Consider the following 22,927-nt stretch of genomic DNA (forward strand, 5'->3'; position numbering starts at 1 on the left):
GCTCTTCTTCTCCTAATCAGTTTCTGAAAACATTTGGCATCTTAGTCCACAAAGATAATCCAGTTGCTATGAACTTTTTGTGTCCCCATTAATTTTTCTGTTCATGAGTTCCTCAATTTGATTTTAACTTCTCTAAGCAACTCAACTTTGCTATTAGTACTTGATATGACAAGCTAAGCATAACCGGCATCATTATATTATTAAGTTTCAACAAATTACAAATTAAGGGTCACACAAAATCCATAACTTGAAGTAGAGTGTTGTCTTGACAATATCAAGAATTGATAGAACCACTCGACTCGAGCAAAGTGATAGATTCCTTCAATAAGGAAGTCAGTTTAGTCCAAGGAGAGAGGGATATGGGAAGGAAAAAGCTACCCCTATTTTGTAGCATGCTATAACGTTTGGTCAAAAACAAAATTTTCCGTGATTTGGTTTTTATGGATTCTGAATTTTAATGTATTCCATCTTCTTCCATAGTCACAAAATTCAATCTTGGTTATAGGATATACCACCTTTAAAATTCATCAACTTCTAAAAACGCACTGCCTATAATACTGGGCTAACGTACAAAAATTACTAAAATAGGAAAGCTTTTATAGACTGAAAACTGAGAAGTTCAGCTATAATTCACCAAAAAAAAAAAAAAAAAAAAAAAAAAAAAAAAAAAAAAAGGTTCTCAACTCATGGAAAATTTGTCAAAATAAATGAACAGTTATAAACTTATAATTGATGACAGCTCTAGCTTTCTTTTATTTGACAAATTTACATGAATTTGTAAAGTACCTACATTAATCTTCTAAGAAGAAAGAAACTTGCAACTTCCTCATAAATTTGCTGGTTAAATATGGTATGCACTCCAATGATAAAAGTTTATAGAATACTTGTTTGCAGTCAAAATTTCTATTGCACTATAAAGGTAGCACGGTCAGTTAGGGACTATTCTTCATGAAACGGAGGCCACTAATTCGAATCTCCCTTCCCCTCCCCTTGGACTAACTTACAAAAAAATTGCCTTAAATTTTTTGGGGTTCAATCTTCTAAGCAGAAAATTCATGTGATAGTTTCAGCTCAAGTTTATACAAGATAGAAACAATATTTGCCTGCAACAACTGAACTGTACATCTTACATAATGATGGGTTGTTCTCCCTCAAGCTCAGATATAACTATTAATGAGTCTGTCAATTGAAGGGAGAGGGGTTCTGACTTGGGAATTGGGTTAATAACCTGCAATAATGAAAGGTTAAATGAGATGCCTCAACTTATTTTATTCAAAACCAAATTAAGATATCATACCTTCTTGTTGTTTTTCACATAACCTATGGCAACTTCTCGCCGTAAATATGCTCTTTCAGTGAGCTCAGAGAATGATGGATCCTCTCCTTCTTTCATGTAAAGGTTAATATCCTATCAGGGAAAATACAGGCAAATGAATTATATGGCTAGAATGGACAATGGGCAGGTAATCACATAGGAGGATTATTGCTGAAAGGTCACTGGTTATACCAGAATATTCTAGTTTTTCACTAGGTTTACATTAAGAGGTGCATTTTATTCAAATATTTTCAAATAAATATATCAATACATAAACCACAGTGGCTAGGGTTCACGGAATAGCAATAGTGTTCATGAATGACTGTTCACATAATTGCTGATCAGACATTAGAGATTTCCCAAAATGTTTTATCAGTTAAAAAAGAAGGAATGAAAACCATTTAAACTATTTGTGAGAATCTTTAAAATTTAAGTGCAATGATTTGGCACGTTGGCAGCCCATGAGACTATGAGAGGAACCCAGTTACCTAGCAGTGAGTGCTAATCCTTTTCCTAGAAATTTTACTGATAATTTTACGTTCACCTCTCTGCTTTTGTGAACTCAACTATCATGATATGCAATATGATATATCAATGTGTGGAGCTGGATCCCAAGGTGGCAATTTGTGTTAATGTGTCGGGTTTGTATCATGTCGATTCATGAGTATTTGACTATGTGGGTCGACACTAACCCGACACGTTTATTAATTGATTAGGATTCCTCAACCCTAACACGACTTGTTTATAAAACAGGTCAGTTGTATCAACCCGTTTATCAGATTTTATCAAAGCGAAAAAAAAAAAATATATATATATATATATATATATATACAAATCTTAGTATTAACCCAATTTATTTGAACTATGAAAAACCAAACAGATATATTTTTTAATATAAAATTCAGAATTAATAAGTAACTTCATCATAAATAATTATTCAAAACTAAAACATATCTCAAAATCACAAATAATCAATCATAATATGTCAAACAAAATAAACCACAACAACTAATAAGTTTAAATATCTAGGGTTTTGAAGGATATATTAGTAAAATGACATTTAGTTAAATGCGTCAAACGGGTCAAACAGGTTTCATGGGTTGGATATAAACATGACCTGTTTATTAAAGGGGTCAGTTGTGTCAACCTAATTATGACCGTTAAACCTCAACCCATAACTTGCTAACTTCAGATTGTGTTGAGTTTAGCCTTAACCCATAACCTGCTAACTTCAAATTGTGCCAAGTTAGGTGGTTGAAATTTATTTTTTGGACAACCATGTCTTTTTATCCTGTAACCAAGACACTACCCCCCAACTGGTAAATGTGCCAGAGGTCCCCCAATCCTTAACCACCTCATTATCCTCAATTTTAGGAAGAGTTCTTAAGAACTAGATCAAGACATGAGGTAGATGGGATTACCTTCACATATATTTCATCACCCTCTGCATTAAGGATGTCTTTCCACACCTCATTCAGTTCACTATTCTCTGCCACTGTTATGCACAAACAGATAATTACTATCTAGTATGAAGTGAAACATTACAAATAATGTGACAGACGGTATAGTGCAAGGATTCAAGACCTTGGGCTGTTACAAGGCTCATTACTTCCTCTGCTGCAATGTAAGTCAAGGATGGCTTGATTCTTGTAATCTGTAGGAACCACAGGAGTTTGATAGATATTATTAATGTGGAAAATACCCATCAAAGATTACAAATGTTCAAAAAATAAAAAATAAAAAATAAAAACTAAGTCTGTTGAAGTATTACTTGTTTGCCCAATTTCGAGTCAATAATCTCTGCAACCAGATTTTGTACCTGCAATACAATCATTCATCACCCTGCTCTTTTCTCACAAAACTTTTTGATAATTCAATATTTACAATGGGGTGGGGGGATTTGAACCACAGACATCTCCATTGGAAACATCAGAAGGTGCCACAGGAGCTGCAAGGCTCTTGGCACTCTTTTCTCACAAAACTTCTTCATTACTAATATTCTTGGAGTAATAAATCGCAGAAACTAATTTTTAAAAGTTGAATATGAGGATTGATATGACAAAACTTAAGTGATCAATTTTCACCTTCACTCCAAGTTTGTTGATGATATTTTCAGCAAGGAGAAGAGAATATGCGGAATGCTTGTCTGCCCTGGATGGATCTGAAGAGAGAATGGTTAATGCCAAGGCGACTTTCAACTAACTGAAACATCATGCATTGTTACCTCCAATAAGCCACTCTCTATCACATATGACAGCAATTGACAAGGGAATATCTTCACCAATGTTGAATGAATTTTGAATATTCACTATGGTTTCCTTCAAGGTGTCATAGTTCATAGGGTTTCCAATCTGCAGCATATGAAAAGGAATGAAGGATTAGAAGAAAAGCAAGAAAGCAGAAGAAAGAAACAAACAAATTGGGAGAAAAGGGATCAACTCTCTAGGTTTACTGGAACAGTACCCTGTGAGAAACTCGGACATTTTTTAGTTTGCCTTGACCAGCAATGATTCTTGCCCTATTCCTGTCATCTAAAGGTACATCTGATAATATCTCCTGCATACACATGGGTAATAATGAGTTATGAAGAACCTTAATGCATGTGATTTTTGAAAAACATGTCCCATCAAGCTTCGCAAAATACATCCATATCAATTACCAAAGATATCTTTGTCAAGATAGCAACTAGTTGGTTCGTCTATCTTCTCAAAAGAATTTTTTTTTTTTTTAAATAGCAACCAGTTGGTGGCCAAGTTCATTTGAAACCAAACAAGCAGGATACCCATCTTCAGTAAGTTGATGCATATTGGCTGTCAAGCTTTTGATGAAAACATTCAAGAAATGGATATAATGAGCAAGCGTGATAGTACCTTTAATATGGACCACAAATATTAAAGATGCTCAAAAAACATCTTTTGCCTGACTAGAGGACTATACATTGAAGAATAAAATTTGCAGAGAGACCTGCAACATTTAAATGAATGCAAGGCTGGTGTTACTAAATTCTCCCAACACTAACTCCATATTATACATTTATTGAGGTGGAGAAAGTTGTGCATCCATCATTCACTCTTCTTGTTGATCTTCATAATTACTTTCAGATTGACTTATCAATAATATATCCCCAATCTCTGACCCCATAATGTCACAAAAATTATTAATGTCGAGTATATCTCAGGCTCAGTCACTAAAGATATCATATGCATTTCCATCATGAATGTTCTAATTAATATGCCAGTGCTTATAGCCTAATTTTGACACCCTTGAACTCCAAGATTGAAAATGCTCAGATTTGAATTAATGTACAAGCTCACGTATAGTAGACACAGTATGATGTTCCCAAAGGAAAATAGGAGCTATACCAATACACTGCCAGGTCCAAGATAATTGTCATATTCTTCTATCATTTCCACAACATCTGGGCGCCACCCCAGCAAAAGTATGTATTCTTTTGGCCCAGTGTTCCAGTCTGATGCCTGCAGTCATGTACAAAACAATTACCCAGACTGATATCCAAAGTTTTAAAGAATACTGTCATTTGATCAATTATCTCTTTTGGGAATTTGTACCTTGGAACCTGATTTGTTGGGACGTTTTACAATATTTTCAAGTCGTGTTTTTTTCAATTCAGAGGAATGGTATGCCAAATCGCCGTTCATTTTTAGAACTTGCTGATTTTGAGTGGAACTACTCCCTTCTTTGGGAACATTTAAATATTCAACTTGTCCTCTCTTTGTTCCTTGAACAGGGGAAATGAACAGTATCTGAAATAGGAAAGTGCAATGATACTTTAAAGTACGCGAAAAAAAAAAAAAAAAAAAAAAAAAAAAAAAAAAAAAAAAAAAAAAAAAAAAAAAAAAAATCAAAGGAGGGAGTGTCATGACCCAATCATCAAAATGAAAAAATTTAAATAATTTCTTGGAGAACTCATCTTTCCTTATATAAAATAATAATAATAATACTAAATATATCATATTTGAATAAAATCAATCATGACCTTATCAGAGAACACAATGGCATAAAGAAAATTCCATACACAACATAGGTTCATCAACATTAGAGGGTGTTAGAATAATGGTTAAGTGATTAACTTCAACCTTTTGCAACAGCTTAAGCTTTTGGTTATATTGGTAATTTATCATGGTATTAGAGCAAGTGGTCATGAGTTCAAACCTTGTCTCAGCTTTGCCTCCCATTTAAAAAGTTAAAATTCCACGTGTTTTACCCCACTTATTAAGGGAGAGTCTAGGCTCACACATGAGTGGGAGTGTAGAATAATTGTAGAGTGATTAAATTCACAATTTCTTACTAGCTTAAACTTTTGAGACAGTTGGTAATTTATCAAAGAGTTTCGACCATTGTCCAGTGTACAGCTGTGTGCTGTTAGTGCTCATCCACAGCGATAACATGGCAGCACATTGCACATCGAGAGTTTTCCCCTGAAGTAAGAGTTTTAGAAACTAAGTGCAAACCTTCCAATGGTTCTAGGGACTAATAATTCTACTGGTTCATTTGACAATGTCGTATATAGACTATTTCACCACATGACATCAAATATGTATATAAATTAATCCTATAAATTTTATAATCAATAAGGAATTATATTATTACAATGAGAACTCTAAATTGTAAATTCTCCTAAAGAATTACAGATTAATGAAATCAGCTAATGAATTACAATAAAAGCCAAGCAACACAAGACACAAGATTTTATGTAGTTCAGCGAGCTATATGCCAACAAAAGGTCCACTATCAATGATAAGGATTGCAACTGCACTCAAACTTTCACAAACATAAATCCAAATCTCCAATACACCCAAAGGTACTCACTAACACACAAGAACAAAACTTGTTTTCTAACCCTTTCTCATACACACCGATATCTTTCACCCCCAAAAGAACTACTAAACTACCCTTTGAAGAACCTTACTCAAGTTCAAGTACCTCCTCTCCTCTGTGTGGGAAGACCTCTTGATCAAATCCACTGAACCCTTCAAAGTGTCACCTATATATAAGACTCCGGCCCAAAGAATAAAACATTACTTCCTTGACAATAAATGCCAACTACTTCTTTGACAAGGAATACACTTCCTTTCATACCAAGTAAACTCTATTAGTTAACTGAATAACACTAGAAATTTGAGGCAATTTCTAACAAAAATCTATTTTCTTTGTAAGGCCAGAAAAGATCAATGAAACCAACCTACCAAACATATCAATTACATGGTTTGATGAATAGCAATTATTTTAGCTTCTGCAATTATCAAATACTCTAAATTTGTTGTCACAAACTTTTTAGTTGGGATGAACAAAATGCAAACAGTGCGCTAGCACCTTGGATGGTTCAGTGACCATCAAGGTCTGGAAACATTAACATAACATCTTGAGAGAGAGAAAGAGAGATCTAATGTATTCAGTTTCACAAGTCACAAGAACTCTCCAAGTTGTGGTGCCTATTAAATTATAAAATAAAGAGTAAATAAATTATGTTTAGATATCCATCATGTCCACATACTTTGTCAGTTTGCTGCAGAATTTCATTGTCGTTTGGATGGAAGTATATCTTCCCACTCCGGTAAAGACCACAAACAACTGCCTGAAAGGACATCCATTTATAGAAAATATGAAAATAAGCAGCCCCATACTGAAGATTATTTATAAGCAAAATTAAATTTGGTAGTTAGCATTACCTCTTGAAACCCTCGCCTTATCTCTCTATAGGTCATTCCAGCTAGATTGGGAAAGCTACAAAGATTAAATACATTTTCTGCAATATGTAGACATAAACTAATTAGATTTTTTAGTAGAAACTAAATAATCACTAGATGGAAATGGGGGCTTAAGAAATAGTGTGTCACTAATTTTGTTTATAAATCTGGAGTAAAACAACACATTATTTGGTGGGACAAACATTTGACCAAATAACAAGTAAAAAATTCGGATAGAGAATGTTATAAGTAGAGCATTAATGGTAGATTTTGTTATCCTATCAACACATTCACAAGAAGCTTCTCTCCCTCTCTGGGAAAAATGCTGGATATCATAACACTTTAGAGAATTTGTATAGTACTTCCATAATTAAGCAAGTGCCTGTAGATCTTTATGAGCCCAGTCTGCCGAGAGCATTGAACAAATAATTTGGATGCAACATCTTCTACTGGTTCTACTTTCAGTCCTGAGATTGATTTCAAGAGTTCACATGTATTGGGATTTGAAACCTGCATTTGTTAAAGAGGACTTTTTCAACTTGACTAGGCAGAGTGAATCTTAAAACATAAAACAATTAGAAACTACCAATAACTAATATACCTCAACAATGGTGGGGACAGATTCCATCTTCGGAATTGGTTGTAGCGCTAATACAGATAAAAATGCATCAGTATCAACTTCATACCTAATCAATTGAAGACCTGGAGTTAGGAAAATTTAAAAGTGAAATTTTAAGAATCTTGGCTAAAAAAAATGCTTTTACACTACACAAAATGATCTTATGAGCCACAGATACTGATGCGTACAATGGGGCATGTCATCGGTGCTTCCAATTGTGTCATTCATAATCAAAGTAACATGCCTATTAGCTCTTACTACTAAGTCATCTTTTGATTGAAACATGGAATAACAGGTTAACAAGTTAATGCCTAGAATACAATGGCATTCCCCATTAAATGCAGAATTCTGATGAATATAAAATGTAGTCCATTGATAATAATACAACTTTGCCATATCCTTGGACAGTCTGAAAGGCTATGGAGGGAAAGCAGCTTTAAACCAAAAAATTAGAATAAACATGAAAAACCTAACCAGTTCTTTTAAGTTCATCAGGTTCTTACTTATCTCCCTTTGTTGGAAGTATAATTATTGCACGTGCTTTGTTTGCCGCAGCGTTTTCAAAGGATATTGTCAAACTAAGGCTGCAACTGTAAAAGTGGGAAAAAAAAAAACGTAAGAGATGGAATCAATTCAAGTTTAGATAATTATATCTCCCCAAATTACAAGTTATATCTTATATTTATTTAAAATCTTAAAACCTGAAACGAGAGAGCCATGATAAACTCTATGAATGACAAAGCCCCATTCCCAAAAGAAACTAGCTTTCTGAGAGAAAAAAAAAGGGATTGACAAGGTAACTGAAGAAATAGAGCCTGTAACAATAAAGCACCATTTGGTTCACAGTGTCAGCCAAAATCAACATGTTTGCTAGCTATATATCATACAGGTAGCATTCAATCTGAACACTGGGTACCATGCATGCATGCATTTAAGTCAAGCAATATCATAATGTCCACATGCATTTCTTTCAATTTTAAAGCCCTCCAGATCAGCAAAAGCAAATTGAAGGATAAAAAAAAATTCGGAGTGGTGCATTAGAAGCTGTAGTAACTATCAGTCTTAAAAACTCAAGCTGTTAGAAAGTGAGCTGGTAGAATATTGATTTTAAATTTTCTCTTTCCCATCAGCTTAGGCATTTGGAATAAGTGATAGTTTATCATGGTATTAAAGCTAGTGATCTTGAGTTTGATTCAGCAAAAAAATAAAAAAGTGATCTTGAGTTTGAAACTCGTCTTTACTCTATCTTCCATTTAAAGTTAAAAAACTAGATGTATTGAGAGATTCTAGACTCACACATGAGAAGTCTTAGAATATTGATTAAGTGATTAACTTCACACTTTCCAATTAACTTGGGTTATTTGGCAAAAGTGATAGTTTTTCCGGACCAACAATGTATGTCAGGCTTATAAATACGATAACAAAAAGGTTGTTTGCAGAAGTAGTTGGGTAAACAAATAGAAGGATCAATTTTATACTTTTATTCATGCTATTTCAAGAATTTAAACTTCTTTCCAATGATTTCAGCAAATAACTTCAACCCCAATAGAGTAATTTTCCTGCTTTAACACTGCATATATATTATCTTAGGATTTCTTTTTTCTTTTTTTTGGTTATATAGAGCTTAGATATTACTTTAGGATGTATCTTCACCAAAAGTGGAAAAACAACAAGGGGTCCAAAATTTGGGTGGCAGGCCCCTTGCAATGAAAGAAATCTTTCTCCTATTATATATATTTTTGATAGGTAATCTTTCTTCTATTATATTTTTTTTAGGCTACTTCACACTTATTGTCACTAAGTAGCCTCGTTTCAATAATATCATTTTGACCTATCAAAAAAAAAAAAAAAAAAAAAAAAAGATAAAGATACTCTCAATCATAGAATAACAAAAACGACAACAACAATAACAATACTAATAGTAATAGTATTGATAATAATGACGATAACAATAAAAAAAAAAAAAAAAAACAATAACAACATCAAGAATAATATATAATAAATTTCATTGCTGCAGAATAGGCAACCATCAAGGGATCTCCAACCAAGTAACAATTGAAAAAGAAACTCTAGGCATAGTACTAGAGAAAAGAAAAAGGTATTTTCTGCAAGTTGCTTTTGTGATTAGAAGAAGGATTACTCAATATTTTACCTCTTTGTAAGGACATCAATATGATGGAGATCTCTGGCCATATTGTCTGCTATCTTGTCCATCTGCTTCCTTGGAAGATCGGACAGAAGAAGAATTCTCTGCCTCCTATAATTACATATGAAGATGATCAAAGAAGCCAGTAATAAAAGCATAGAGACTGATATAGAACCTATACAGGCAGTGCAAGACCAAATTACCTAACTGTAGCAGTACCTAAACGAACAGAATATTCATGATACTTATTTAGCTGCTTTAGTATGAAAGGCAGATGACTGTTAACTCCACATATAATGATATGATCACTCTCCAGAACATGAATTTGGGCTCCTTCTCTGATTTTTTGCATATTGTTCTGTCAAAAAAACCTCATAAGGATGCCATTTACTTAGAAGCACGCATAAGTATAAGCTTCTTGTTTCAAAATCTTACTCTGACTTGTTCAGTCATTGTGCTCAGCAGGCGAGAGTAAAACAATATGCCCCATATAGCAAGAACAAAGCCTATAACACGTTCAATGCGTGTTCTTTGCTGGAGTTCAACACATAAAGATTTTGTTTTATTCACAATATATGTGATTTTATGATCGTATAAAAAATACAAATGTGGTAGCAATTGAGGAAGTTAACAAAATTATCATATTCACAAGAGACACACTTTTAAATGCGTAGACGAAGAACACAGACATGCCCAAGCCTCCCAGCAGCAGTCCTCCAGAGATTGTCCACTACCCCTGTGTTATTCAACAGAGGAGATACCAGATAGGCAAATGATCATGAGTTTTATTTGCTGTAGGAATTAATCAATTTAATAGGAAATAAGTTGCTCTAGAAACAAGTGGAAAAGGATTAATAAAAACCTTTATTCAGGAGAAATGAAAACCAACTTAAAATTAACTACAAAAACTATACCCAAGGATTAAGATGATTTGATTTCTCATACTCAACGAAACTAGAGCTGAAGGGATTCCTTAAAGGCAAAATACAATATAAATATATCCATCACTGCTCTTAATTTCACATGATAATTTGTACTTTCTTCTACATTCTCAACCAACGTATCATGTAAATCATACAGAAAAGAAAGTTGAGCAATCCAAAGATCCAACATCAGCTAGCTATTGAAGAAGTGAATCATCAACATATGAGGAAACACATTTCGATAACAGTCATCCTAATGATATATATATATATATATATATATATAAGCCTATTGTCCATTGCAATCTGTTACAAAATCTTGTAATGTTCACTTCATGACAGATATCCTTATAACAAAGCAAACAAAATATCACCTATCATCCTGAATTATGATACATTAACAAGAAATTTCTGGCTCAAGTTCTAGAACATTATACAATAAAGAGGATGAGATCCCTTGCTGGTACCAACTCCAACAAGAAAAGTGATAGGAGTATACAAGATGCGGGAAGCACAAAGAAATATTTACTTTAATTTACCCCTCGTTTGGGAGGAAGGAATGGAATGGAAATAAATGAAGAGAATAATTTTAGAATATTCTTTTCTTCTCTTGTTTGGGAGTTTTATTGGAGGGCTTTCCATTCCCTTGTTTGAGACTTTAAGTAGGAGGGAATGAAATTGATGGAGGGAATACTCACTCCTCTTTATTCCCTCAAAACTTTAAATTTTCATTCCCCCAAAAATCGAGAGGAATTGGCGGGAATGAAATTAAATTTAATGAATTTTTTACTAAAACTCTCAAAATACTCCTATATATTTATCCATTTATTTTAAAATAGGGATCTAATAATAATATTGTCATAAAATGATTTCATTCATTTCCTTCTATGTTACTCGCAAACAAGGTTACTTACCTTACCTTCCATTCCTTTTCATTAATTTATTTTAAAACATCCAAACAAAGTTACTTAATTCCATTCCATTCCTTTCTTTTCAATTCATTTCCCTTACTTAAATACATTCCATTCCTTATAATCATTCTATTCCATTCCACTACTTTCTCTTATGAACTCCCAAAAAAAGCCTAAGGGAGAGGGACAAAAAAGATGCAACTACATCTTTCAAAATTTTCCTTGCCATAGACTCTACAAAATGAGACTTATGGTTGTATAATGTATAAACAAAACTACTCAAAGCAGACAATGCTATCTCAAATATGGAAAATACCATCAATAGGGATGTATCAAAGTTTCTCCTAAAATTGGTAGATTGTAAGTTACCTGAACTTGAAGAACATGAAACCACCAATAACAACAAACGAGAAGCACGCTACAAGGAGCACCACAAAAAACCTACAAAACATCAATGAGAACATAAAGGCTTTGTTAAATTCATGAACACATTCATCAAGTACATAGAAGGCACATGAAACAGCATTTTCAACATCTTTGATCTATAAGCAGTGGCAGCATAAATTACCAAAAGTAATCCAATCACTGAAATTTAGACTACAGGGAGAGGCATTACAGATATCAAATCACAAGTTAAACCTCTCTTCTTGTTGTGGAGTTTTTCAAATAAATTTGTTAGTTTCCACAAGGGGAAAGTGCACTCTGCCCATATAGAATCAAAAGATGTTCTTAGAATTATATTGACTGAAAACTTCATTTGACAGAATGGTTTTCCACATTTTCTAGTCCATCCCAAGAGATTTAGCTTGGCCTTCTAAATCTACATAATGATAATGGTCATAACACCAACATTGGCATTCTCCAAAGCTTCCATATTTCTGCAATTTCCCAAATAAATGATGCATGCACAATAGAATTAAAAAATAACTGAAAATTATAATTTAATATCAATATGTGATACATGGTGTCCCTTGCAAGAAAGAGAATCACATGATACGTTTTTGAAATTGAAAATTCATTTGAAGTGTATGGCATACTATATAATTCCAAAAGGAAGACATATATTATGTATAATTTACACCGAAGCCACATCATTTTGAATGCTAAATAAGTACACAAACAGGGATCATACTTAACTTACATGGCAACATTTTTCTCAAGTTGGATGTTAAATAAGTACAACCACCGTGCAAAGCTCCATCTAATATCTTGAAATGAAGGCAAGGACACATCCAATTGAAGAGGCCTAGGTTTATTCAGGGAATTAGATATACAAGCAAAAGGCAAGCTTGTTGCCCCAAAAGTCTGAACCATACTGGGAAGCATTTTTTGGACCATCTTTGTCAATGAGTTAACAAAATTTAGCTGCTTCAGTCTGAGTAGGAAATACAATGACATCGATCCCATCAATATCTTAGTCTGATAATCCTGCACAATGAGTAAATTACATCAGGATCTCTACTACATATTACCACCAGCAACATAGCATGGATCAAAGATATAAATTGAACCCCATTGGTATGCTCTTCCAGACCCAAAGGGATAAGTGCAGAATTAGTTTGTACAACTTATCCAGGTCAACTCATTGTTAATAGAGAACACAAAAGTGATTCAAGTATCTACACATTCATTGGCCAAACAATAAAATAAAATGAAGGATCTAAGTAGTTCCAAGGGTCATAAAACTTGGTGAGATCTTCCACTCATCCAGAAGTGCAATTTTTTTTTTTTTTTAAGTAAACTCATTCAATTGTCATCAGCTGGATCAGTGAAAGATTGAAGGCCACTCAAAGCTGATAAATCTCCTTAGAAAAGCAAAAGATATCTTCTCTTGAGAGATCTTAATATTTCCAAATTGATTATACACTATCCAAGATCTCAAGAAAAAAAAATTTGAGGAAGCAAATTTCTGGACCAAAAAATGGAGGAAGCTAATTTCCAGCAATAGAAAAACGATAAATAAAAAATTTATAAAAAAAGGCTCTATTTCATATTCTTTCACTTTTTTTTGATGAATTATTCCATATTATTTCACTAAATACTTACCAAAGAACCATCATTCCTGTCCATCCTAAAGAATTTGTCATTGAAATCATCTGAAACATTTATGTACATAGTTGAGTCTAACCTATCTTCAGTTCGTTGAAAACTGGCCTCCCATTTCCCTGTAGAAGTTATCATAATTATTCACTGGTTAGGCACCTAAAATAATGTGGTTAAGTCAATTTAAAAACAATTGTAGAAAGCACAAAATATATGTTCATCACCAGTAAATGATATAAAAACAAGCATCTATCTTCAAATGAGTCTAACACATTTGAAAATTTTGAATCCCCTGATAAAACAATGTATAAGGATACTTTGATTAACCCTAACAACATTTTATTGTACTCAATCAGTTAATACTATGCAAATTGGGGTTGAATTTGGAGAAATTTGTATATGGACAGAGTTTAACTCTAAACCAATTTGAAGGAAAATTCCTTCAAACCCACTACATGGCGATTCATGAAATCATCCATGTGTACTTTTAGTCACATGACCTAGTTAATGAGTCATGGGACTTGTATAAATAATTTGATGAGTCATGATTTAATACACTTGGATGCTTTATGAATTGCCACATAATGGATTGGAAAAGATTCCTCCAAACTAGTTTAGAGGAAAACTTTTTCCATTGTGTCTTGGGTTAATTTGATTAGCCCTTACACCTTTCTATTATGCGCAATCAATAATAATATGCAAATTCAAGCATGCCCTCACAAGAGGCAAACATTTACAAACTTCGTGTCTAAAGTATGTAGTCCAACATTCCCCCTCAAGGTGAATCAAAGATATTGCACATGCCCAACTTGCTTAAAGTAGTATGAAACTCTACTTGAGACTCCTTTGGTTAAAATGACTACTACTTTCTCTCTAGTCTTCACAAGCATTGTATAGATAATGCCATCATCAAGCTTCTCCTTGATGAAATGTCTGCCAATCTCAACATGTTTAGTCCTATCACGTTGTACTAGATTATGCAATAGTTTCTCTCTAGATTGTAAGAAATATTAATGGCTACCTTGTTGTCACAATATAATCGCATATGTTCTTGCATGTTAAATCCCAATTCTCTAAACATCATCTTCACCCAAAGAAGTTCTCAAAAACCATACATTGCATGAAATTCAGCCTCTACATGGGACTTGGCTACAACTATTTGTTTCTTGCTTCTCCAAGTGACCAAATTACTTCCAACATAGGTATTGTACCCTAAAATAGATCTTCTATTAATAATAGTATCTGTCCAATCTGCAACTGTACAGGATCCTACCAATAAGTGACCATGATTAGAGAATAGTAATTTCGACCATGAGCGAATTTCAAATATTGAAGAATACGGTAAACAACATTCATATGAGATACTCGAGGTGCATGCATGAATTGGCTAACCACACTAACAAAATAAGCAATGTTTGGGTGAGTGTGAAATAGATAAATCAGTCTTTACCATCTAATACATCCTCTAGATCTTCATCTAGTCCATGATTCCATCAAGGTATCACAAGAAAAGTTGTCAATACCGTACCATAGGCTGTTTCAATTTGACCATCAAAACAAAATATTTTGGTACCAGTTAATATTTGTGTAACTTTTTATATAATCCACAAATTTTATAAGCTTAGTATATTAGCCCAATAAGCATATTTTTATTTTATAAACCCCCCTTTTTTTTCTTTTTTTCATTTAATTCTTGTACAGGCAAAATATCAATACTGGCCCCTAAAGAAAAGCCTTGGAATAGCAGATATAGATCAATATTTCCTGTCTCAGGGGGTATTCATACAAGTTTAGTGGCTGGTATAATGCAGTATTGACAAACCTTGTAACTAAGTCTTTCTATTTCTTCAAAGAGATCAAGGACATATCTCCGCTGGACATAAATATATTTTTCTTGGACCTTAATTACTTTGATACTCAAAAACTATTCAAATCTCCAAGGTCCTTTTATTTCAAATTCAGCATCTAAATATCCTTTCAATATGTTTACTCCCTCAAGATCATCACCTGTTATCATCGACATAATCAATAAAAGCAATAGCCTTACCTTGAGGTGAGTGCTTAACAAATAAGGTGTGATCACTCTGAGCTTGTCTGTATCCATAACCCCACATGGTGGTCTAAACTGTTTAAACTATCTCTAGGTGATTATTTCAATTTGTACAATGATTTCTTCAATCTATACACCTTTCCTTGAGTTGAGAAACTTCTAAAACTAGGAGGAACATCCATATAAACCGCATCTTCTAAATCACCACGGAGGAAGCCATTTTTTACTTCGAGCTGATTTAGAGTTCAGTTCAAATTAGCTGCTAATGACAGAAGAATTTGTATGGAAGTCATCCGAGCCATTGGAGCGAATTCTCTTAATACTCAATCCAGTAGGTCTGAATGAACCACTTTGCAAACAATCTAGCCTTGTACCTCTCAATGGACTCATTTTCCTTGTGCATAACAGCATAAACCCACTTGCAACAAACTATTGTTTTCCTTTCAGGACTAATTCCTAAGTATTGCTTTTATGCAATGCTGTCATTTCCTCAATCATGGAATCTTTCCACTTAAGGTTAGTAAGAACATCCTAAACACTACAAGGAATGGGAACAGAAGACAAGTGAGACACAAAGGAACGATAGCTGGGTGAAAGATTTTGATATGAGCTGTAATTCGATATTGGACGCTGAGTGCAAAATCTAGATAGGTGGAAAGTTCTGATAAGAGATGTAATTTAATATTGGATGCTGAGTGTAAGATCTAAATCCCTTACAAAGGGCAATAGGGGCATCTAGATTTTACCATTCTTATCAGGATTAGAAGTAGGAATGGGATTGGAGATATCACCTGAACCTCAGGAGGTTGGTTGACATGGAGTTGGCAGGGTGATCTTAACCTCCTGTCTCCTGGAGTACTTAGGGAAACATCCCTGCTGATGGGAGGGAACTCCCCCTCCACCTGAGAGGGCTCTTCCTGTTCCACCTCATCAAGCTGCTGAGATTCCATCACAAAAGGCAGATGCAGTGGCTGTTGGAGTAATATTTTTATGGTTCAAATGGTCAACTTGAGTGACAAAGGAGGACGTAATCACAAGGGACACACAAGAGTGAGAATGAAGCTCCTTTTCACTAATTCTCTAACACTGAGGAGGAGTGTGTGAGCCAAAAAAATTAGAACAAGACTCAAAGAAAGTGACATCCATGGAGGCAAAATTTAACAGGAGTGGGGATGATAAAAATGATATCCTTTCTATGTAACAAAATAGCCAAGAAAGATACCCTCAAGTGCAGGAGGATCTAAATTACCATTTGTTGGGTCAAAAAATGCAAGCATGCATCTAACTAGGAATATAATTGTAACAATGTTGGTCAATAAGTATCAAAAAGTAATTCCATAGACAAGATGTGGTATTGTTGGGGAAAAAAATGAAATCATTATAACGGTGTTGGTTGGCATGGCTCCTTTAAAACATTAGATTTATAGTCAAACTGCGAAGTGCGTCAAGTGGCAATCAGTCCAATTGATATTTGAGTGATCTAAGTACTTCTGAAAAAGCGCAGATATATGATGTACAGATCAAGGACAAACAACCAACAGCAGGCTCAAAATAGGCAATTTTTAGACAGGAAGTAAGGCTGCCATCCAAAAAGATGGAAGACAACAACATCAAGAATAATTAAATTCAGTCAATACTCCAAGGGAAGCTCAATGTGTGACAGATGAGTGAAAGAAATTGATTTAATAAAATATTTTGTGAACAATTGAGCAATGAAAATTTAAGGCTGCCTCTGTATCAAAAACAAAACAAAAAAATGAGAAGGAAAAACATAAATAAGCTATTTTCGAAGATAATCAGCTAACTTAAGCCTGTAGGTGCACCTTGAAAAACTAACAGGAAGTGAATCATTTGCATTATAAATCATATCATAGCCATAATATGGAAAGATAATTTGTCCATGACCTAACAGTTGACAATTGACTGAAAATCATTAGAAAGAACCATTTGAATGAGCTTCCCAAACAGAGCATGCATGATACATCTGTTTAAAACTTTATACAAAGATTTAGACGATGGGTGGAAACAAAGAACTGGACAAGAATAGGTCAAAAAAGTAAGCAAATTTATTTTATGTGTTGAGAGAAATTCATAGATGCATTTATGTTATTGTTTTATTTAGAGAGTTTATAACTCACTTCCATTCTGTAATATGGAACTCCGTGCATGTATAGCTGAATATTTTATCCACCAGAACTGGCCTGTCATTGATATCCTGAAAAGTATCATGTCAGTGTCAGCCTCCTATAGCTTCAACTCTACAGTAAAAATTGAAGAGAACATTGTTTTCACATAAAACAGAACCTTTTTATACATGCAACATGTGAGCAACATCTGCCATTATTTAACAAAAATAAGCACCAACAAATGCATAAGGCACTAAATTTTCCCTTTGTTACGCCACATGCCTTGATTACAATTTTTTAAACTGTAAATCTAGCCAAATTTCACACGTGATGCTAAAAAGTAATGTTTTATGCAAAAACTAAACGTAGTATTCCAGCACACCTGTTCATGTAACAGTTTAGATATACAAGAATAGAAAAGAAAACAGAGGCAGAGAAGGAGAGGAAGAAAAATTATAAATACAGAGCTATCCTACAGTTGACATAATGAGTGAGACAAATTTTGGACTCAGTGCTTATTGCAAATGAGTGCCTAGACAGCAGATTGAAGTGTCATTCACCGGGTGTCGTTTGTAAGTTGGACATCGAAAAAGCCTATGATCATGTAAATTGGGATGCCTTATTCTATTTGTTGAATAGGATGGGTTTTGGGTTGAAGTGGAGGGGGTGGATTAAGGCTTGCATAGCTACTGTTCATTTCTCTATTCTTATGAATGGATCCTAGACAGGTTTTTTAGGAAGTTCTCGTGATTTGAGACAAGGTGATTTGTTGTCCCCTCTTCTTTTCCTTTTGATTATGGAAGTATTAAGTCGGATTCTAAAGAAAACTGAGGATAGTGGTTTGCTTCATGTTTTTCATGTGGGACCAATTAACTCTATTGGGGTACACATATCACATTTGTTGTTTGCAAATGATAACATTTTGTTCTGTGATGCTTCTAGAGAACAAGTGTTGTCCATTAGGTTGGCTTTGTCTTGCTTTCAAGTTTTTACTGGCTTAAAAGTAAATGTGGGGAAGAGTGAGATTGTCCCAGTTGGGGAGGTTGGTAATATAGGTGCTTTGGCTAACATTCTCTGTTGAAGGGTGGGTAGCCTGCCTATGAAATATTTGGGAATGTCATTGGGTACTCCGTATAAGATAGCATCCATTTGGAATCCTATTTTGGAGAAGATGGAAAAGAAACTTTCAGGTTGGAAGCATCTGTATTTGTCTAAGGGTGGTAGACTTACTATTTTGAAGAGTACCCTTTCTAGTCTTCCTACATACTACCTATCCTTATTTACCATCCCTATAGCTATGGCTGATAGGTTGGAACGTATTCAAAGAAATTTTTTATGGGGGTCTTCAAAGGAGTGTTTCCAAGTATTTTTTGGTGGCTTGGGAGAAGGTGTGTTCACCTTTTGAGATGGGTGGCTTGGGGATTAGGAATTTAGTGCATTTCAATTAAGTCCTATTAGGAAAATGGTAATGGAGGTTTGGCCAAGAAGGAACCCATCTCTAGCAAAGGGTTGTTGCCACTAAATATGGAGAGGGTCATTTTTTTGGGGGGGGGGGGAGGGGGGGGCGGGGGGGTGGGGTATGGAATACTAAAGTATGCAGAAGGGCCTATGGGTGTGGCCTTTGGCGTGGTATTAATGACGGTTGGGAGAGATTCTCCAAACATTTGGCCCTAGTGGTGGGTGATGGCTCTCGTATTCTTTTTTGGCATGATAGGTGGGTTGGGGATATCTCACTTAAAATGCTCTATCCTCAGTTATATGCGTGTTCAAATGATAAGGAAGCGTGTATTTCTGATGTATTGTGTCATAGGGGGGTGAATATGATAGATTTTGGAATTTGAGATTTTAAAGGGAATTTCACAAGAGGGAATTAGAATCTGCCTTCTCTTCCCTTAATTTCATTCAATCTCAGATTCATAGGGGTGTTGGATGTGATAGTTCCCATTGGTGTCTCAATGGGAATGGTAAGTTTGATATTCGATCCTATTACAATAAGATCCAGGGTGCTCCTATCCATAGTTTCCCTTGGAAGGGTATTTGGAAAGTTAAGGTTCCTAAAAGGGTAGCTTTCTTCATGTGGACAGCAGCTCATGGTCAGATACTTACCTTGGATAATCTAATGCTCCGGGGTCTTTCTTTGGTGAATCGGTGCTATATGTGCTGCTGTAATGAGGAATCTGTGGATTATCTTCTCCTACACTATCCTGTAGCTCACTCTTTATGGGTGCAAATGTTACAGGTATTCGGGATCCAATGGGTCATGCTAGGTTCCATGGAGAGTTTGGTGTTTTGTTGGAGCTATTGGCTGGGGAAATTTACTTCGGACATATGGAATATGGTTCCTGGCTGTTTGATGTGGGTTGTTTGGATGGAAAGAAATCGGTGCTCTTTTGAGGCTAAAGAGAAATCGTTTGTTGAGTTACAAGCTCTATGCCAGAGTACTATTTTTGATTGGTCTAGGTGTTGGGGTTCTTCAAGTTGTTCTTCCATCATTGAGTTTCTTACTTCCCTTAGAATTGTCCCTTAAGTTTCTTTTTCTATCTTTGTTGTTGTTTGTTTCTTTTTCTTGTGTTCACCGTCATGAACACCTTGTATTTACTTTATTCGTTTTTTCTTCATGATTAATACTATTCTTATTACTTATCAAAAAAAGGTCAACTTCATATGTTGTGATCGCTAGAGAAATGAAAGGAGTATCAATTAGAAACACAAATGAAATCCGAACACATCAAATAAATAATTGAGTAGCAGAGGAAACTAAGAGGCAAAGGCAAAACAACATTTCAAACACAATAAGGCTTAAATCAATATAAGGAGGAGCTAGCCCTCTTTTAAACTTCCACAGTTTGTTCAAAAAGATGTCACATGGTATTTGTTTTAAGCCAATCATTAATGACATTCTACTTACGCATTGTTGGTCTATTTCCTAAAAACCTAAGCTTTTTTTGAGAGAGTTTCACCCTATGACGTCTGCTCCTGATGAAGTTTTTTATAATTAGACTAAGACACCAATTGATTTTTGGTGTAGGCGAAAATTGAACCCAGATATCTTATTCAACCATCAGAAACTTTACCAACTGAACCAACTAGAACCCACTAAATCAAAGCCTCGTTTGAATAACAAGTAAAATTACTAAAATCACGCGCACATGAAACATGCAGACTAAGCAATCCATGGAATGAATTCGGTTTATACTAACTTGATTGCAATTAAGTTCAATCAAGTTATTCAAACACACACAAAATTATAAATGCAAATCAACTCCTCACAATCACATAAAACAGAGTCCTTAAAAAACAGAGAAAATTGCCATTTATAAATATTAGAATAGGGATTGTGCTTGAAAGTACAAGAAGTTTAGTAACACGTACGCTCTTTAACGTCCTAACCATAAAATGAAAAAAACCAAAAAAGGAAATGTGAAAAAGTATTTTTAAGCAAATACACACACACACACATATATATGTATATATGAAGATTTTATTACCTCTTGGAATTGGAAGTGGAAACTCGGCCGAGTCTGGGAACTCGAGGAGGTAAAATCCATGCCTGCGAGCTTTGCAGTTGACTCAGAAGCATCTCTGTATTTTTTGTGTGTGTGAGAGAGAGAGAGAGAGAGAGAGAGAGAAGATATGAGAATCGATGCTATTGTATTATTATTATTGTTATAACGGATATAAAGAGAAGAAAAGAAAAACAGAACGTAATTTGATTTTTTTTTTTTTTGGTTTGGTTGTTAGTGTAGTGTTGGCTGGAGAAATGAAATGAAAAGACAAAAAAACCAAAGATTAAAGGGTACGTACAGTAGATAGCAGAAAACCGCAAGGAGCTAAATTTGCGAAGCAGAGAGATGAGTCACTCATGTCAGAGAGCTTTACTAGTCCTTTTCTTAGTCCTAAAGGGCACAAAATTTCTGGACCACTGTCACTGTCAGTCTGTCACGGTCACGAGCTAGTATATGGAGTAACCGACAAGATATAATTTTCGGTCACATAGACACACAAGTACTGCTAAGTGCTGATAACATTTTTATTTTTTTATGGACCCCAAAATATTTAGATATTTATTTGTATGTCAAAATAAAATAAAACACCTTTCAACGTATATGAATCATTTTGTGGGTACTGAGCTAATAGTCAAATTATCACTTGCACCAAAAAAATAATAATAATAATAACTGAACCCATCTTAGCCAACAATATCTAGTATACCAAAATTGAGCACCATCTTATTGTTATCGAGTTTCTTTTAAGCTCTTAATTTTTAGGTAATGGTTCAGTTAACTCAATTGATAAAATTTCTAATGATTAAATAAGATATTTGGATTTAATTCTCGTCTACATCAAAAATTAATAAAGAATTATCTTAAAAAGCAGACGTGATAAGTTGAAACTCTCTTAACAAAAAAATCTCCCAAATATTTTTATTCTTTGTTATTTTCTCGTTTGATTGATTTGTTGCGTATTATTATTAGCAAAGGAAAATTTGAAGCTCTAAAAGACTTTACATGTGATTCATGCACCATGTGATTTCTCATTTGATTAAGTTAATGCATATTATCATTAGCAAAGGACCTTTAAATATTTTTTTTACTTTTACATCACATGTGATACATAACGTGAAGCTTTGGGTTTTGAAAACGGAGTTAATGCCGAATTAGATTAATCAAAATAAGAGTTTTTACATTAACATCACGTGGATTTCTGTATGCCACGTGGCCATGTGCTTTACCTGGGCCGCACTGCCACTACCAAGTACCAACCCCCTTTCCTCCATTAATTTTTTCTTTCTTTCTTGCACCAAATCATTAATTTATTTGGGCAGATCGACGAAAGAGGCAGAGCTTTTGGAAAAAAAGTTGGACCCCCCTAAACTTTATTCAACTTAAAATGGAAAAGACAAAAATGTTCATTTCCATTTTTTGGTATCAAAGGGACCAGCTGAATGGGATAGCAACAATCCAACTATCCAAGCTGGCCATCGACTCGTATGCTGCTCCTTGGCGTTCAATGTTAGCCAACGAAACTGGCCCGGCCCACCCTGTCAATCATTATGAGATAGTTGGGTTGGGCTCCATTATGGGTA

The 22,927-nt window shown here is 34.5% G+C and overlaps 1 protein-coding gene across 1 annotated transcript; it reads right to left on the minus strand.

The window, feature by feature from the left end:
* Positions 1–822: 822 nt before the first annotated feature.
* On the minus strand, positions 823–21,500 carry LOC126688756 (putative ion channel POLLUX-like 2). Its single transcript, XM_050383569.1, has 24 exons — positions 21,330–21,500; positions 17,854–17,930; positions 13,669–13,787; positions 12,764–13,050; positions 11,992–12,063; positions 10,449–10,524; positions 10,224–10,322; positions 9,992–10,146; positions 9,795–9,899; positions 8,146–8,232; positions 7,625–7,709; positions 7,386–7,533; positions 7,006–7,082; positions 6,831–6,911; positions 4,885–5,079; positions 4,678–4,791; positions 3,779–3,871; positions 3,540–3,666; positions 3,400–3,476; positions 3,087–3,134; positions 2,900–2,969; positions 2,737–2,810; positions 1,298–1,408; positions 823–1,228 (listed from the first exon to the last, which is right to left on the minus strand). Exons 1-24 carry the CDS (start codon positions 21,419–21,421, stop codon positions 1,127–1,129), a joined length of 2,571 nt encoding a protein of 856 aa, XP_050239526.1. The 5' UTR covers positions 21,422–21,500; the 3' UTR covers positions 823–1,126.
* Positions 21,501–22,927: the final 1,427 nt, after the last annotated feature.

This window comes from Quercus robur, chromosome 6 (assembly GCF_932294415.1).
Source record: "Quercus robur chromosome 6, dhQueRobu3.1, whole genome shotgun sequence".
NCBI lineage: Eukaryota > Viridiplantae > Streptophyta > Magnoliopsida > Fagales > Fagaceae > Quercus > Quercus robur.

Excerpts from the sequence above, each read along its gene's own strand:
- LOC126688756 (XM_050383569.1), bottom strand. The coding sequence starts at position 21,421 with ATGCTTCTGAGTCAACTGCAAAGCTCGCAGGCATGGATTTTACCTCCT. Across the intron at positions 12,064-12,763 it reads CTTGAGAAAAATGTTGCCAT|GTTTTTTGTGGTGCTCCTTG; the intron begins GTAAGTTAAGTA and ends GATGTTTTGTAG. Across the intron at positions 5,080-6,830 it reads TTCTGCAGCAAACTGACAAA|ATACTGTTCATTTCCCCTGT; the intron begins GTATGTGGACAT and ends TTCCTATTTCAG.